Source organism: Bombina bombina, chromosome 2 (genome assembly GCF_027579735.1).
Source record: "Bombina bombina isolate aBomBom1 chromosome 2, aBomBom1.pri, whole genome shotgun sequence".
Lineage (NCBI taxonomy): Eukaryota > Metazoa > Chordata > Amphibia > Anura > Bombinatoridae > Bombina > Bombina bombina.
In genome coordinates, this window is record NC_069500.1 from 1353219028 (window position 1) to 1353239206 (window position 20179).

The window sequence follows — 20179 nt, forward strand, 5'->3', positions numbered from 1 at the left end:
TGCTTTGACAAGTTATCAGCAGGAGTTAGAGAGTGGGTTCGGGACCGTAAACCCTCCACCCTGCATGAAGCTGCTCGCCTGGCAGATGAGTATACGAATGCCCGCAAACTGGACACTGCTACCACTAAGCCCCCTGCTAGAGTGGAGTACAGACCCCCAGTCACCCCAGCAGCTGCCAGTTACCAACCCCCGGCGCACCGCTATACCACACGGCCTCCGGCCACGAACTTCCCTCAGAGAACCCGGTTCAATTCGCGGGGCTACTCACAACCTATTCGGTGCTTTGGATGTAAGCAACTAGGGCACAAAAGAACAGAGTGTCCCCTAAACGCAGCGAACCAAGCACAGTCCTGGAGAAGACCCGCCGGCGGAATCCCACGTAACCCTCAGCCTGCGGCCCACTACGTAGAGGAGCAAGAATGCTGGGGCATCCTACATGAATCAGACCCCGTGCAAGCTGCCCACCGGAATAACCGGCAACTGGTTAAAGTGAATGGGAAGGAGGTCAGTGGTCTACGGGATACTGGTTCTACCATGACCTTGCTTCAAAAGAACTTGTTGTCTGAGAAACAGCACACTGGAGACACTGTGGCTGTGAGGGTAGCAGGGGGCGCTGCGTTCCACCTACCTGTTGCCCAGATACATTTGGATTGGGGAGGGGGCGCTAGACCTGTGAATGTGGGGGTCAAGAAGGACTTACCTGCTGATTTTCTCCTTGGAAATAACTTGCCCCCCGTTGTTTCTGCCTATGCTCCCATGGGTCCCACCGATGTTAACCCTGTGACTACCCGTGCCCAGATCCATGCCGCAGAGACTGACCCACCTGCTGCTGAGCCCCAGGACGCTGAGCTCAGTAAATCCCTATCCGCTATTGATACGTGGGAGTCCCGTTACAATGCGCTGATGAAGGAGAAGAGCCAAGTAGAGGATGAAATGGTCACGATAAACAATCACGTAACAGTGCTAGCGGGAGAGAAGAGGAGCGCAGAGGAAAAAGCACGTTTAGAACGGGAATCTCTGCTAGACAAGCTGCACCGACAGACTGCAGAAAACACCAGCTTGAGAGTGGAACATGAAACATTAAAGACAAACAGCGACACTGGAGGAGAAGCTGGCGCTGGCTCATAGTGAGGTGCAGCAACTCAAGGGCACGCTATGTCAGTATGAAGGGATTGTGGATACCTATAAAGAGCAGGTACAAAAACCACGTAAAGAAGCTGATGAGATTTTGAAGGACTGTTTAGCCCTGGTCTGGGCACTGAAGAAGTTGAACCCTTATTTATACGGGCAGGAATTCTCTCTCATAACGGGAATACAGATGGATTGTCCCGGCAAACTGACATGCCTACCACCTCATAGTCCGGTCATCCCCAGGTTGACCTGCCAAAGGGTCAAGCCGGGTCTGCCGGAGTGTTCCACTAGGGGGGAGCTATGTGACAGACCCTTCTGTCAGTACTGAAAGAGTTAACTTTGTTCAGCTTTGAGAAGCTATTTTCTAAAGACAAGGTTGCTAGCCTCAGCTATTGTGTACTGTAATTAAGTTTAGTGATAAACATTCACATTGTTTAATCACACCCAGAGAGCAGACGCCATAGTGATAAGAAAGACTAAATTGTTTATCTGCTTAAGTAATATAATTCTATTGTATAATGTCAAAGGGCGTTTTCCCTCTATCTAATGTACAATATTCTTTCAACCCCCCATCTGGGGTCAGACCTGCATAAATACTGGGCATATAGCCTTCAATAAAGTGCATTCTGTTTTAACCTTCAATGCGGAGCCTGGTCTCATGTTTGAGGGGGGAATTAGCTGGGTTGTGAGTTGCTGATCTCACATTCAGGGCATCTTCCATCTGGTATTAACCCTTGGTATCCTGTTGGTACCGTAACAGTTTACATCTTGAAGGATGGAACCCTGAGGAATTTGTTTAGACACTTTAGATCTAGGATGGGACGAAAAGTTCCCTCCTTTTTGGGAACCACAAATAGATTTGAATATAATCCTAGTCCTTGTTCCTTTAGAAGGACTGGTACAATAACTCCCAGGGAGGATAGGTCCTTCACGCAATTTAAGAAGGCTTCCCTCTTTACCTGGTTTGAGGATAATCTTAAAAGGAGAAATCTGCCCCTTGGAGGGCAAGACTTGAATCCTATTATGTAACCCTGGGATACTATGTCCACAGCCCATGGATCTGGGACATTGCATATCCAAGCCTGCCGAAAAAGAGAAAGCTTGCCTCCCACCTGATCCAAACTCGGATCTAGCGTGGATCCTTCATGCTGATTTAGAGTCAGCGGAAGGCTTTTTGTTTTGTTTTCCCTTCTTCCAGGGCTGGCTGGATTTCCAAGTGGACCTTGATTGGTCTGGTTTGGAAGAGGAAGAGGAGGACTTCTGTCCCTTAAAGTTGCGAAAGAAATGAAAATTAAAAGACGTCGACCCCTATTCTTCTTGTCCTGAGGGAGGAAAGATCCCTTTCCACCCGTAAACTCAGAAATGATTTCCGCCACACAAGGTCCAAACATAGTTTTACCCTTATAAGGTAAAGCCAAAAGTTTGGCCTTTGAAGAAACATCAGCCAACTAATATTTTAACTACAGATCTTAGCTCCCAGTTTAATTATCTGCATGTTGGCATCACAGATAAAGGTATTGGCCAGTTTGAGAGCTTTGATCCTATCTTGGATCTCCTCTACCGTAGTTTCCTCTGAAATGAGATCAGACAAGGCATTGCACTAATAAGATCCTGCTCCCGCAACCGTGGCAAAACTCTCTGCAGGTTGCCACTGTCATCCTTGATGGATATACATATTTTTTAAGTAAGCCTTTAGCTTCTTATCCATTGGATCCTTAAAAGAATAACTATCCTCTATAGGAATGGTAATTATCTTAGCAAGAGTAGAAATAGCTCCTTCTACTTTAGGTACAGTGCGCCATGAGTCTCGAATAGAGTCAGCAACAGGAAATATCTTTTTTAAAAACAGGGGAAGGGGAAAAAGGAACCCCTGGCTTATCCCATTCCTGATCTATAATTGCAGACATCTTCCTTGGAACAGGAAAAAACCTCCTCAGAAGAGGGATAATCATAAACTCTTTCCAGTTTAGAAAACTGTGTGGGGTTGACAGTAACCAAAGGTTCAGAGTCGTCCAAAGTAGCTAGAACCTCCTTCAGCAGTAACCGGAGGTGCTCAAGCTTAAATCTAAAATGAACTTCTTCAGATTCTGAAGATTTTTCTTCTAAAGTGTCAGAGTCTGAGATTTCACCTTCAGAAGCTACTGACATATTTTCCTCATCAGACAATTGAGAAAGACTGACTAATGCAGACTTAGAATCAGAAGCCTTACTATCAGGCAACTGTTTAGATTTTCTCTTACGCTTACCCGAGAAAGGGAAAGCTAACAACGCCGCTGAAACTGCAGAGGTAATCTGAGCAGCAAAATCCCGCACAGCATTATCCTGAGAGACACTTGGCTCAGAAGGAAGTAACTTGTCTGTAAATTTAAAAGTTTTAGTTAAACATGAGGAGCAAAAGGGCCTCTAAACACAGTTAACATTTATCCATAGAGATAGATTGATCCTGTTTTGAGTCCATAGCTATAGTAGAACAGTTCCCACTAGCAATAACAAAATAATTTTTTTTTTTTTTAAATATCTACCCAAAAAATTATAATATGAAATTTAAACATTAAATTTAATAATACACATAGATGGTGGATTGTATTGAAAACAACCTCAGATTGCCAGAGGCTCCAACCGGCCAGAAAGACACCCCACTAGTAAGAGGAAAAAACTGAACTTTTTTTGCAGAGATCCTCTCCTCTTAAACGATCCAGGTAGATGCTAGAAACCACCTTCTAGCTGCAGCCAAAACGAGAAGCCTCTAGCTGTGTAGGAAAGTTTTCCCTATCTTCCTCAATGGCTCCGCTCTGAAAACCGGAAGTGTGGGCGTCATGTGAGGGGGACACAAATGAACTGCGCCATCAGAAAAAAAAGTGTGCGAAAGAGCCTCACAGTGAAAAAACGGCAGTGTAATAAAACCGTTTTAATACAGGAACAGATGAGCCCCATCAAGCGAAGCCCCATAAAGGGCAATAACTAGGAATAAGCTTCTCAACATAGAAGCAAAAAAATATAATAGGTCATAAAATAAAGTAAATCCTCTATCATCAACCCCTGGCATCCCAAGTGAACTCCCTAAGTCTTATACTGGATTATAAGTGCCAAGAATTGTCCCAATATGAATCCTTAACTGATAAGGATTATTATGTCCCAAAATGGATCTGATAATGAGGATTAATCTCTTAAGTGCTGATGTCCTTCTGTACCTAGAAGGCAAAGGCACTTACCTTAGATTCAAATGCAAGACAGATGCTGCTCCTTAGGTGTGGCAGGTACTTCACTCCCTGTTATGGACCTGTAGGAAAAGAAAGAACAGAGTAACCAACTCTGGCTTTCTATAATAAACGGTAGCAAAGTGTTAAAAGTAAAGCAAAGACAACCTTGTCGCCTTTTAACTGCTAAAAGCCACCACTAGTCTTACTAAAGAGATTGACATGGACACAGCTAGACCCCAATCCTTGCTTGCAGGAAAAAGTACCCATAAAAGGATTATATCTTCAGACACCAACTTCGCACATCCTCTATTTACAGAGGCAAAGAGAATGACTGGGAATTATGGGTAAGGGAAGTTACACTTAACAGCTTTGCTGGGGTACTCTTTGCCTCCTCCTGCTGGCCAGGCGTTGAATATCCCACTAGTAATTGGAATGATGTTGTGGACTCTCCATGTCTTAGAAAAGAAATATATACGCTCTCTACAAAAAAAGATTTAAAAAGTTAAAGTTGTATACATATTATATTATGAACGTGTGTGTGTATATATATATATATATATATATATATATATATACACACACATATATTTACAGTCGTATGCAAAAGTTTAGGCACCCCTGACAATTTCCATGATTTTCATTTATAAATAATTGGGTGTTTGGATCAGCAATTTCATTTTGATCCATCAAATAACTGACTTAAGTAGTGAAATGAGGTTAATTGTATTAACAGAAAAAGTGCAATATGCATCAAAACGAAATTAGACAGGTGCATAAATTTGGGCACCCCAACAGAAATATCACAATAATATTTAGTAGAGCCTCCTTTAGCAGAAATAACAGCCTCTAGACGCTTCCTATAGCCTGTAATGAGTGTCTGGATTCTGGATGAAGGTATATTGGACCATTCCTCCTTGCAAAACATCTCCAGTTCAGTTAGGTTTGATGGTTGCCGAGCATGGACAGCCCGCTTCAAATAACCCCACATATTTTCAATGATATTCAGGTCTGGGGACTGAGATTGCCATTCCAGAACATTGTACTTGTTACGCTGCATAAATGCCAGAGTAGATTTTGAGCAGTGTTTTGGGTCGTTGTCTTGTTGAAATATCCAGCTCCGGCGTAACTTCAACTTTGTGACTGATTCCTCAACATTATTCTCAAGAATCTGCTGATATTGAGTGGAATCCATGCGACCCTCAACTTTAACAAGATTCCCAGTACCGGCACTGGCCACACATCCCCACAGCATGATGGAACATCCACCAAATTTTACTGTGGATAGCAAGCGGACATGCATAACGCCCCTTGTTATGACCAAATAACTCAATCTTTGTTTTATCAGTTCACAGCACCTTCTTCCAAAATTAAGATGGCTTGTCCAAATGTGCGTTTGCATACCTCAAGCGACTCTGTGGCGTGTGTGCAGAAAAGGCTTCTTCCGCATCACTCTCCCATACGCTGAATTGTTGAACGATGCACAGTGACAACATCTGCAGCAAGATGATGTAGGTCTTTGGAGGTTGTCTGTGGGCTGTTTTTGACCATTCTCACCATTCTTTGCCTTTGCATCTCTGATATTTTACTTCTGGCCTTAACAAGAACTGTGCCTATGGTCTTCCATTTCCTCACTATTTTCCTCACAGTGGACACTGACAGCTTAAATCTCTGCAATAGCTTTTTGTAGCCTTCCCCTAAACCATATTGTTGAACAATCTTTGTATTCAGGTCATTTGAGAGTTGTTTTGAGGCCCCCATGTTGCCACTCTTCAGAGGAGAGTCAAAGAGAACAATAACTTGCAATTGGCCACCTTAAATACCTTTTCTCATTATTGGATGCACCTGTCTATGAAATTCAAGGCAAAATGGGCTCACTAAACCAATTGTGTGTTACAATTAATCAGTGTTAGGTACTTACAGGTATTTAAATCAACAAAATGACAAGAATGCCCAAATGTATGCACCTGTATAATTTCGTTTTGATGCATATTGCACATTTTCTGTTAATCCAATAAACCTCATTTCACTACTGAAATATTACTGTGTCCTTCATTTATTTGATAGATCAAAATGAAATTGCTGATCCAAACACCCAATTATTTATAAATGAAAATCATGGAAATTGTCAGGGGTGTCTAAACTTTTGCATACAACTGTATATATCTATATATATCTATCTATATATATATATATATATATATATATATATATATAGTATACAGGGAGTGCAGAATTATTAGGCAAATGAGTATTTTGACCACATCATCCTCTTTATGCATGTTGTCTTACTCCAAGCTGTATAGGCTCGAAAGCCTTCTACCAATTAAGCATATTAGGTGATGTGCATCTCTGTAATGAGAAGGGGTGTGGTCTAATGACATCAACACCCTATATCAGGTGTGCATAATTATTAGGCAACTTCCTTTCCTTTGGCAAAATGGGTCAAAAGAAGGACTTGACAGGCTCAGAAAAGTCAAAAATAGTGAGATATCTTGCAGAGGGATGCAGCACTCTTAAAATTGCAAAGCTTCTGAAGCGTGATCATCGAACAATCAAGCGTTCATTCAAAATAGTCAACAGGGTCGCAAGAAGCGTGTGGAAAAATCAAGGTGCAAAATAACTGCCCATGAACTGAGAAAAGTCAAGCGTGCAGCTGCCAAGATGCCACTTGCCACCAGTTTGGCCATATTTCAGAGCTGCAACATCACTGGAGTGCCCAAAAGCACAAGGTGTGCAATACTCAGAGACATGGCCAAGGTAAGAAAGGCTGAAAGACGACCACCACTGAACAAGACACACAAGCTGAAATGTCAAGACTGGGCCAAGAAATATCTCAAGACTGATTTTTCTAAGGTTTTATGGACTGATGAAATGAGAGTGAGTCTTGATGGGCCAGATGGATGGGCCCGTGGCTGGATTGGTAAAGGGCAGAGAGCTCCAGTCCGACTCAGACGCCAGCAAGGTGGAGGTGGAGTACTGGTTTGGGCTGGTATCATCAAAGATGAGCTTGTGGGGCCTTTTCGGGTTGAGGATGGAGTCAAGCTCAACTCCCAGTCCTACTGCCAGTTTCTGGAAGACACCTTCTTCAAGCAGTGGTACAGGAAGAAGTCTGCATCCTTCAAGAAAAACATGATTTTCATGCAGGACAATGCTCCATCACACGCGTCCAAGTACTCCACAGCGTGGCTGGCAAGAAAGGGTATAAAAGAAGAAAATCTAATGGCATGGCCTCCTTGTTCACCTGATCTGAACCCCATTGAGAACCTGTGGTCCATCATCAAATGTGAGATTTACAAGGAGGGAAAACAGTACACCTCTCTGAACAGTGTCTGGGAGGCTGTGGTTGCTGCTGCACGCAATGTTGATGGTGAACAGATCAAAACACTGACAGAATCCATGGATGGCAGGCTTTTGAGTGTCCTTGCAAAGAAAGGTGGCTATATTGGTCACTGATTTGTTTTTGTTTTGTTTTTGAATGTCAGAAATGTATATTTGTGAATGTTGAGATGTTATATTGGTTTCACTGGTAAAAATAAATAATTGAAATGGGTATATATTTGTTTTTTGTTAAGTTGCCTAATAATTATGCACAGTAATAGTCACCTGCACACACAGATATCCCCCTAAAATAGCTATAACTAAAAACAAACTAAAAACTACTTCCAAAACTATTCAGCTTTGATATTAATGAGTTTTTTGGGTTCATTGAGAACATGGTTGTTGTTCAATAATACAATTAATCCTCAAAAATACAACTTGCCTAATAATTCTGCACTCCCTGTATTATTGACAGGTAGTTCTGTTTGGGCCGATTTAGCCATGGATGCAAATGGGAAAGAGTAACCATTATTAACACTAACTGGGTAGATCAGATCAGATCAGTCTCCATGCGGAGAAAATCACAATATAAATAATATTATTACGTAATAAAAATAGTTACACAAAGCATATTTACAGCTTGCTAATAAATGTCTAAAATTCCCAGCAAACACAACTTGAAGACTAGTGGGCACTTGTTAGCTATTCAAATGCTCAAATAGCTTTGGTGATGCTCAAAAATATATATAAGTCTTTGAGTAGTACATACCAATAACAATGAGAGTGTAATTTACGTTGATGCTTCCGAATCCATTGGTGGCCTTACAGATATAGCCTCCAGCATCTTCGCTCTCCACCTCTTTGATCTTCATCCCTTGTTGATAGACCCTGAACCTTGTCCAGCCACTATGGATTGTACGTCCATCCTTCATCCACATGGTAAGTGGAGGAGGATCACCTTCTACGGGACATAGGAGCTTAATGGTTCTACCCAATCTTACGGTTTGCCTGTGGTTCACTTGGTCGGAGATCCGTGGAGGACCTGTAAATAAAAGAAAATGAACTACATGAGAGTTGAATAATTTTTAATTATACAGCACTTAATTATTGGTTTGAAAATTGAAAAGGTATGCACTTTATTCTTTTATTCAATCATCAATAAATTAATTAATTAAATAATTAAATCAATATTATACACAAACACCAACTGCAAAAATAAAGATCCTATTAAATCTCTGATTTTATGACCACAGACTGCATAGTAATGTTAAATATTCCTGAAACTTTGTACTCATTTTCAATGTTTCGGAAAATAATTACAACTAATTATAGAGTAATCTTGTATTGATCAATTAAAACATACTATAGGAGCAATAAATATTAAACAGAATCACTAATTAAAATTCTAGTTACAAATTATAATAAATAAGCTTCAAATGAAACCAGTGTCACAAGACATTATAAAGTGAGTTACGTTTGCCATTTTATTTAGTCAATAAAATCGTTTTGGAGACATGCAGACTGTTACTAATGGGAAGTGGGAGCCTGGTTTGGAATAAGGTAGAAAGAGAATATGCAAGACAGGCCTAAAAGCCAGTTTCCTTTAGGTGACCTTTAATTCTAAGACATATTTGGACGAGTCTCCAGTCATAAGACCTAGAAGCGAACCTTGTAGGGATTCAAAAAGGATGGTTTCCAAATGCTCATCCAGGTTTTCTCCAAAAATATCATTGCTGTCAGAATAAATCTTACCAGTGTACTCAAATATCGAATAGTGTCGTTGGTTAACAGGTTTGTAAATATATTATGTCTATATCAATAAATAAATTAGTCGTGCTAAACCGTTGGCACCTAAAATTTGTCAGAAAAACATATGATTTATTCTCTATTTTCCATTCCCTTTTATTAATTGGACAGTAATTTTTTTGGCAGCTTTTAGATAACGTATTGTAGATAGGTGATTACGGAAGCATTTACATGGTTAGATGCTGAGATACGTTCACAGCACTTTGAAGGAATCTGCCCTATCTTATTTCAGCGTGCGTTTGCTGAAATGCTGTCCTACGGCTGCTATTTTTCACGTTCAGATACCCTTTGGCACACCACCTCATCCAAGTGAACAGATTGATATATAGTGGAATTTAAAAGAGGAACTTACTAAAAGATTGTGCCAATCCACTGGCTTCAACTGGGGCCAAATGCAAAGTCTTAGAAACGTAAACAGCTTGTGCATTTTATGAAGATTTTAATTAACATATTGAAAAATAAAATCCATTTCATGCACCTCATGAAGTGATAAAACAGTTAAAAAAAATTGGAACGAACTACAAAACTTTTGAGGGTGCAGCCAACTCCTGATTTTATTCTGGCACACAGAAGAGAGGAAGATTGACCCTCATGTTTAATGTTAAATTAGAACTGTGTCCTTGCTTAAGAATCTGTACCAAAGGGTAATCATCCGTGCCCCCAGGCAATGCACAGAGACGTACAAGAGTGATTACAAGAAAGGGTTTTTTATCGCTTACAGTGAAGCTTGCACAGGAACAAAGAGCGAAATGACATAACTGACTTCTAAAAGCCCAAAATAATATTTCCATTCATAGCGTATCCATGTCCCTTGTCTGGCTCTTCAATTGTGAGTGTCTGGATCCTCTATATAATTGCTGGTTCCTAAGTTGAATATGAATTTGTCAACTTCTATACTAAATGGTACACAGTCAACAAGTTCTTACTAAAGATATGATGTTTGATCTTTAACACCTAAAATAATGTGTCTGATTAAACTCTAGCTCATACATAACACAAAATGGTGAAAGAAAGAAAGAAAGAAAGAAAGAAAGAAAGAAAGAAAGAAAGAAAGAAAGAAAGAAAGAAAGAAAGAAAGAAAGAAAGAAAGAAAGAAAGAAAGATTAAGTTAATTTAATTTGATAGTAACAGGAAACGTATTTTAATGCAAAATTTGTCCTATGAGACTGCTTACTGGCTGAGAAGGGCAACTCTCATAGCACTATTGGTTGCCAGCAACATCTGGGGGTTATTTTTATTTTTTAAAGGGACAGAAACCCCATAATTTTATTTCATGATTTGAATAGAACATACAATTTTAAACAACTTTCTAATTTACTTCTATTATCAAATTAGCTTCATTCTTTTGTTATCCTTTGCTGAAAGAGCAGCACTGCACTACTGGCAGCTAGCTGAACACATCTAGTTAGCCAATCAAAAGAGACAAATGTGTGCAGGCACCAATCAGCAACTAGCTCCTACTAGTGTAGGATATGTGCGTATTCTTTTTCAACTAGGGATACCAAGAGAACAAAGCAAATTTGAACATAGAAGTGAATTTAAAAGTGTCTTAAAATGATATGCTCTATTTAAATAATGCAAGTTTAATTTTAACTTTCCTATCCCTTTAAGCACAGGACGGGAACAATGTAGTCACCTCTGTTGTTTTTATTAACAACTAATATACTTTAACATTTGCTCTTTTAGATTAAAAAAATTATGTAAATATCACTTTAGTTAATATATGATGTAATGTTATTCCCTGCATTTGGGAACTAGATTAATTATTCAAGCTGTAGTCAAGGCTGTTGAAAATAAGGTGTGAAATGTCCTTCCTCAATCTGCTATCGTGCTCTTAAGTACCTTTGATATATCAGCTATTTAATTGCAGAGTAACTATTTAATGTATGTTCACACAGCACACACCCTCAACGCTATGGAATGTATGGCAGCATACCCGCGTGCACACACGTCAGGAACAGACTTCCTTAACTGTATCTAGTAATAAGAGAGGACAATCAGAATATCTTGGACCTCCCGGCTAAACTTCTTATGATGTATACCACCTGGGTCATAATTGTATATAACATTTGTATTACAGTAAGCTGTGTGTACGAAGGAAATTCAACAGTGCTCCTTTGGTAAAAACAAATATGTTAAATCGAAGTAAATAAAAAAAAAAAAAGAAAAATATTGTGTAAAAAACAGCAAATAACTTACTTGTTTTGTTTTTGTTTTTTGCAAAATTAGCACTTATAAATTCTCAATGTAGTCCCCTGTGTTTTAAGAGCAGAGGATTCTCAAAACCTAAGTTTTTATTCTGCCTGACTCCCTGTTATCTAGTTGATTCACTAGCCTAGAAGTTTTCTGACATCAGGCTAAGATAAAACTTCCTGCAAAGGACTCCATTTACATAGATGAATAATACATATTGCAATGATTTCTATTAAGTATAAGCAACTTCTTAGTGCTTATTTTATTACAACAATGAAGCAGACTGTTTAACATACAGTCAACAAGTTATTTAGTTGTTCTTCAAGAAAAAAATAAGTTACCCAGAAAACAAAGGTAAGTCAAGAAACCTACATGTGTGTACGTGTATGCACGTTGACATGCGGGTATAAGTTACTATTTGTTTCACTGTTACCCTAAGTATTCCATTTAAAATATCTGATGCAGTCTGAGCTATCCAAAACAGCAGATTTTAAATTCAAAGCAGCCACTAACTAGTTAATTGCTTCAATTTTAAACATATTGAAGCATTATCCATGCAGACAAATGTGCTAATGTATTGGCCTCCGTGGGGGTTCATGAGCAACTGGAGTGTCAGATAAGTTCAATACTAAGGAGGTGGATCCTTCCACCTGTCTTTCTGAACAGCTGGGCAACTTTCAATGTATATTCAATGAAGGCGCATTATAATGTACAGTCACCGAAGAATTACAAAAAAAAGGGAATCTCTGCCAAGGCAAATACAGACTATTTGAACAGATATAAAAGATGCTGAACGTCAAACAGAGAAACTAAAGAGTGATTATCAGAGCACTTTTTTTTCCCAAATGCAGAAATACATATTAAATTTCTTATCCCAGAACAACTAATAAATGCTATTAGGGAGCTACGTATTGTATTGGTCTGTTTGTTTAAGAATATGATAGCAACAAATATGATATCATGTCACGGAATCGTGTTTTTAAAGCAGATGTAAAGCTGTGAAACTAGATTTAAAAAAAACTGGGAGAAATTTAAAGAGACATATAAAGGTCAAATTTGAAATGTGTTCTTCTGTGCGTTACTAATTCAAATGCAAACATTTTTATAATTCACTGTACTATCTCTTGCACACATGCTGCATATGAAAGATATCATTGCTTCAGTGATAAACTTTAAAGAGTTAATACTCATATGGAAGTAGAAAAGATATATTTGAGAGAGTAGGCTGCCATGCTCATTTCTTTATTGGGGACAGTTTGTGTGCAGAATAACAAGAGAACAAAACAAATTTGATAATAGAAGTAAATTGGAAACTTTTTTAAATTATATTCTCTATCTGAATCATGCAAGAAAAAAAATGGGTTTTATGCCCCTTTAATGAATATGCTCCACTTAATAACACAAGAATTTGAAAGATCTTTGGTTCGTTCTATAATAATGAGTATAAGGGCTAGATTTATCAATTTGCAAATAGACAGGGTTCACGTGTCGTGAACATGTCCGCATATGATCAGAAATTGTGGTGCGCATTTGTTCCTCATATCTACAATTGCATGAGCTTGTGCAATTCCGCCTCCTTACCCTCGCAGAACCAATTGCATGAGAGTACAGTTTGTCAATCACCATAGCCAAATGAATCGTGTGTGATTTTCATCCGCAATTTCTAAGTTTGGCATAGAGCATTTATGAAGCAGCAGTTTAAACCGCTACTTCATAAATATCAATTGCAGACTCTAATGAGCATGCCTGCAACCGATCAGTTCTTCCAGCTAATGATAACCAGTACAGCGCATTCTTTAATAGTTTATATTCTTCACAGATTCACAGAATTAATTTCCATCAAGTCAGATTTCATTTTCTATTTCTCTGTGTTAATGCCCCTTAAAAAGCTAATTAAAGAATAGCAAAAATTAGTTATGTATCAATAGTTTGGAATCCCCCCTTTTTATTATGTCTTATTGTATGGCGCCATAGACAGGCGGGAACATGTATTGGTATAAGTGTAACACCTCAAGGTACTGACCAAACAACCTCCAGTTTTGCATTGCTCACTTCCCATGAACTATTTTTAATGCTAACCAATGAAGGAACATAGCACTTTAACTTCGTATCTGCCAAACCGATCTTTAATGTATTGCATAACAGTGTATTGCAGCCCTCTTTGGCAATTACTGGGTTAAAACTGTCATGCCTTAGCCTTGAGACATTAGAGAGCCAACCACAAAAAATCCACATGTGGCCCACATACTTAAGACAAAATAGTTCCTAGGAGACCAATTGCCGTGATACAGTTCAAAGTGAACTTTATTAACACATTAAACATAATTACATGAAGGAAATTCCAAGGAAGGTCATGCAGATTGGGCAGATTTTTTTTGTTTAGTTTTTTTTTTAGAGAGAGGCAATGTACAAAATTCTCATACTCAGCTGTAATGTTTACAATGAAGCTGACAGCTTTTAATAGCCCCACAAGATGTGCAGATTGTATTATTTAATACTGTGAATTGTGACATTAAAAAAACAACATAACCAATCTGTGGCTAATGATTACGTTCACTGAGAACATCTGCATGTATAAAGGTCTACATGGACCTGTTTATGTCATTGCTGTACTCCTATACACTCCTATATTAATATTATGTATCATTTGCAGAAACAAAAACTATCCAGGAACTCATATAATTATGTGTATTGAAGCACAATGCATGGGAGTTGCCTCACTTTAAAATAGGAATGTTTTTATCCTCAAATAATAATTCACTCTGGGATTATACCTTGTTTGGAATTCAATATAATTTTTTTAAATGTGTACATTACTTTCTAAACTCTTCTATATATTTTCTGATAACCCAACTTCAAAAAACTTTAATAAGTGATGAGATAACCTAAATATTAAAAGGCCATACGAATTCAGCCAATGATTTGTCAATACTGTGCCTATTGTAACATGCAGCATGTAGCTCATTGGCTGAGGTGATACCTCTGTAGCCCAGTACCAGGTCCACAAAGGAGGTAACAGGTATATATTTTTTCATGCCTACACTAATAAAAAAAATTAAAGCATCATATCATAATATCTATTACTATATCAAAAATGAAAACGTATTTCTGTTTTTATAGGCTAACATTTTTTGTCTGCTTTCGAGAAAAATAGTCTCAAAATACCTGTAAAACCAATTCCTCAATAGTCTAGGTTAATCCTCTTTCTTTGTGTAAAGGATTTGAACGTCCTATTGTTTTCTTTTTATGATGCTTAAAGGGCTATATCACTTATACAGAAAAAGAAGAATACCTTCTTCGCAAAATACTTCAAAGTCTAAATAAAAGCCATTCTAAGAACTGAAGAGTCTAATGTCTACACATGCAATGCAAGTTTCTGCAATGCTGGAACGAGTCTCCAACGCTAGGCCCCATAGCAGGTGATAGAACCTTACAACACATTTCTAAATAACTGGTAACACGTTACTCTGACATTGGTAAACATGAAACCTACAGAGAAGCTATCTTTAAAAAGTTCTGCCAATCTAAGATTATGTACAAAATTACAATATTAAAGTTAAGATCACATAAAAAAATGTATTACTTTAGTAAAGACAATATGGACAGAACAGTTAAGAATATGGAGCTGATGGCAGACTTTGAGGTCAGCTATTTAAACTGTCTCCCAATTCTTCATACTTAATACTATTATATAGTTTTCTGGCTACATAGTTGCTCAAAATTAAATATATATCAGTGTTCTCCACAGAAAAGTTTTCCAGTCTGGTGGCATTATAAAGTAGCTGGGTGAAGGCAGTGTAATACATTCTAATATTAGTTTTCTGCTATCCAAAGCACAAATGTATTGCATAATTTAACACACATTTATTTAAAGGAACATTAAACCAAAATTTTCCCTTTCATGATTCAGAAAGAACATGCAATTTTAAACAACGTTCCAATTTACTTATATTATCCAATTTGCTTTATTCTCTTGATATCCTCTGTTGAAAAGCATATCTAAATAGGCTCAGTAGCTGCTGATTGGTGGCTGCACATACATGCCTCATGTGATTGGCTCACCAATGTGCATTGCTATTTCTTCAATAACAAATATTTAAAGAATGAAGTTAATTAGATAATAGAAGTATATTAAAATGTTGTCTAAAATTGTATTCTCTATCTGAATCATGAAAGAAAATGTTGGGGTTTCATGTCCCTTTAATGATAATTTGAGCAATAAACATAGACAGATTTTAATATTAGCTACTTTAGCTTATTTTCGGCTAACATTTAAGCTGGTAGTCACTAAAATCAGCCAGGTTGGTGGTCCCCCTACTAAACAGGTCCTGGGGTGAACACTATATATATATATATATATATATATATATATATATATATATATATGTGTGTGTGTGTGTGTGTGTGTGTGTGTGTATGTGTTTGTATAGAATAAAAGTATTAGATTAAAACACTAACAAACAACACTTATATCCTAGGTTTACACAGATTTTTTTTTATATATATATATAGTCAGGGGTGGAACAATATATCACTATAATTTACTAGTCAGTGGAGAAAAGTTACTCAATGTAAATAATAGGTAAAATGACATCCTCTGCAATTTCTTTGTAGTACAAAAATACTACAAATCTATACAGTGCACAAAAGTGATTTTGTGACCCATAGATCTAGAGACAGATGTATAGGTGGGAGGATATGGGCGAGCACAAAATATATATAGTTTACAAAAGGCAGGTATACAGAAACAGTTAGCAGTTACATTTTACATAAATAATTTAGATAGGTATATATATATATATATATATATATTTTTTTTATTATTATTTTTTTATGCATATTGTTTTTTAGTTCTCAGGAATTCAATGTACCATGACTTTTATTGGCTGACAAAATAGCCATATAAGGTCTAAGTTGCTTCTCAAGATTTTGACAGGTATCCCTCAGGACTTTCTGAAAGTGTCCCAGACATTTTTCCAGTTTCAGATGGAATTACCACTGCTAGTGAAGAATGTATTTTTCATTAAGCAGATACATTTCATATTTCTTATTTCTGGTGGTATTTATTTGAAAAGGGAAATTTGATGACCTACATACCTAAACACAGTAGTCTGCGCTACCATATCTTCTTTGGAAGTCCGATTGTATTCTAAAAATGCAGTGTAAAGCCAGATTAGACTTGGCTTCGGTTTTTGGCATCCTTCATTCCCTGGTTATCTACCACAAATGTATTTACAATCTTCAGTGGATTCCAAAACGTTGTGCCAAAGGCTTGTGAGGGTCATAAAGGAACGAACACCAGTGAATATTTACGGAACCCAATGTGAAACCTAAGTCACTGTTAAAAAAAATGTTTTTCCCAAAAAAGAAATTAGCCTGTTTTTTGGCAGAAAGTCGTCTTCCGATGTTATAAAATGTAAATTTAACAGCTCACAGCAACCACAAAGCTCAACAGAACCATTCAAACTCCAGCTTTTTCATACTGAACTCATTAAATCATCAGTGATAGTCAGTATACAACAACTTGCCAAAGAATCCCTCAGTCCAGTAACCCTGTGACTCAATTTCATAATCCTAATCCTCAATCCCAATTTTCAAGAGTTAGATATATATAAAAAAAATTACATAAGAACATTTATATAAAACCATTTTTTTACATAGTTCATATTTACATAAAATTGCCTTCTCAAATTTATTTGGCAACATTTTTATTTCAAGCAAGAGTTCTTACTCATACCTGAAAAATCAAGTTGATTCCTGGTTTAATCTCTCTTTAAATTTTGAAGTGTTGTATCTGAGCTATTTCCCTTTTTTCATCAAATAGAAGTAGGAAATAACTATACCTGTTTTACTGAAGTGAGCTTAGGGGCGTGCATGTGTCTTAAACACTATGGGATAGATTACACGTAGTAAAATTCATGTTAGATATCGCTTGAGCAATAAGATGATGCTGTGTAAACAGCGGATTTCTTCTTGTAATTCTGTGCTATACTATTTTAATGAAAGTTTAGTATAAAAAACTTCATACACACACACATATATATATATATATATATACAGTATATATATATATATATGCACACTCATGCACACCTTTGGTTCCTTCCCAGTCCCGCGTGTTATATACCATATCCCTTTAATTCTTCTTTATTTCTCTTACAAAACTTTGTTTTTATTAGGAAGGACCAATTCTTTAAAGAGGACTTCAAAAGGTTTGGTGGAAGAACCTCACAAACTTTTCCACTGTCAAGAAAAACAGAATGTCGAGAGTAATGGTCTTCAGATTACTTCAATGGCAACTAAATGTAAATAAACTGTAAATGAGGGAGTCTATGAATCTTCAATTTGTTATGCCAGCCTGATGAAGGGCCTGGCATATATACAGATGTTCCATTCCCCCTCCACTGTTCCCTTTAGTTATTTAGACAACAGAGGAGATAGATGAATAAGCATGACTGTATATGGAACGGCCAGCACACCATGAAATCAAGATGGTTCACAGGACAGCAGCAGACACTTTTACTAAAATTCAACTGGTGAAAAATCCCAACACCAAATATTTGTGTTTCAAGGGAATCCTCACTAATCTGTTTGCATATACTATATCTAAACATATGCATTTACTTTAATACGTAAATTATGATTATGATTAGATATTCCATTCCATATTTTAACAATGTTTTGGATACAAAGCTGATTATTTAAAAGAGACATTTTAAAGTCAAAATCAAACTTTCATGAGTTAGATAGAGTGGGAACTTTTTTAAAAGAATTTCAAATTTACTTCCATTATCAAATTGAGCACTCTTTCTGAGGCAACTGCTACAGAGAATGTGCAATATTTCCCAGTATATACAAGTCTGTGATTGGCTGATAACTGTCACATGATGAAGTGTAACTGTGTTGTATTTTTGTTATGCACTTTTAAAGGGACATGAAACCCACATTTTTCTTTCATGATTCAGATAGAACATATTTTTTTTTATTTATTTTTTTAATTGAGGTTTTTAGCAAAATTTACATTACAAATAAAAGTTGTCACAGTTCAATATAAACAGGTATAATAACAATTGTTGTACCATAGTGAGAAAATATACAACACAGTGACAAATTGGTGAGAATATAATCGCCAAGTATAGTAATATAGGTACTACAATACAAACATATTCAAATAGTAACCTGTAAACCAAGTAAATGATAGGCAGATATACGGTCTCTTTTGGACCATGATTGGATTTTATAGCAGACAAAGAGCTGCTAGGTTATAAACCCAGACCATGAACTGGGAATTTTTAAATTAAGCGAATGATAATAGGATAAGTACTAACTGAGGATGTAAGAGAATACATTAATGAAGGGAGACCACTTTTAGGGGTTGAGGAGAATAAAGATCAGACATATAATATATCAACAAACAAAGCCTTATATACAAATTAGTAAATTGTAGAGTAAGCTCAAATGCGATGCGTACCTAGTAGTGCTCTTAATTAGTAAATGTGGATAAACTTTTAATATCCCTGTGGAGTAGACTATCTACATATCTATATGCATCGGTTGGAATGTTATTTGGCATACAATACTGAGGGTGGCCCAGTTCACGCAAGGATTTTAGTAGAATTTGCCTAACCTTGTGAGATCTCGGTAAACATTTGTAGTGTGCCAAATTTGTGCAACCATACAGGGGGGAGTAATTACTGAAAGGCACGTGTGACCAGCTAAACGTACTAGACCCTGGTAATCATGGGTATTGTAGTAAAAGGCACACCCGCACCAGATGTAAAGGAAACTGTAAGGGACAAGAGTAATCATAAAATGCAACAGTGCAATCACTCCTACTCACATTGCAAACCAGAATACTAACATCAAAACTCTATTTTACAATACAGTATACAGAAATAAAAATAAATAGAGAGCCTGTGCAGCTTAAATCAGATAATATTGAAATGGTCTCTCATCATAGAATGTATAATTACACTATAGCTCAGTGATAGAGCGATTAACGTATAATATCTTAACGGTAGTCTGTTTAGCCAATTCCCGTTGTAGTAAGTAAGCTGATCTGAAAATTGAAGGCAGCAGCGATGTGACAGAGACTGAATCGGGAGGCATAGAAACCACCACCGGGACAGCACAAGGGATTGTCTAGGGGTATTACAAATGAGCAGATGTAGGCTGTCGGGCATTCCCTAGCTAGTATTGACTTGCCCCTCTGAAGTGCCTAAGCAATGCCGGGATATACCCCACCCTCCTCGCCTTGTGAGAGTCCAATTCCCAACACCCCAGGCTTTACTTGTGGGATGGCCGGCCGCACCATCCTGATTGCCATCTAGTAGAGGTTCTATTTGGGGTCCCCTCTGCTGCATCACATGGGTGAGATAAGTCCCAGTGCATGAGTTACCAGAGTTACTTTTTGGCAGGCAAAAATTATCTTCCTCTCCCGTCTGACGAAACTCTGCTGCATAGTGCTGGTTATTTTCTGACTTAAAGGGACAGTCAACACTCGATGTAACTTAACTCTATACCTTAGATCA

At 37.5% G+C, this 20179-nt stretch overlaps 1 protein-coding gene across 1 annotated transcript in view; it reads right to left on the reverse strand.

The window, feature by feature from the left end:
* Window positions 1–20179, reverse strand: part of FGFRL1 (fibroblast growth factor receptor like 1) — a 257674-nt gene that overhangs the window by 133406 nt on the left and 104089 nt on the right. The window contains exon 3 of the mRNA XM_053704255.1: window positions 8419–8691. Within this exon, the coding sequence (XP_053560230.1) occupies window positions 8419–8691 (273 nt within the window). The remainder of the gene's footprint in view (window positions 1–8418; window positions 8692–20179) is intronic.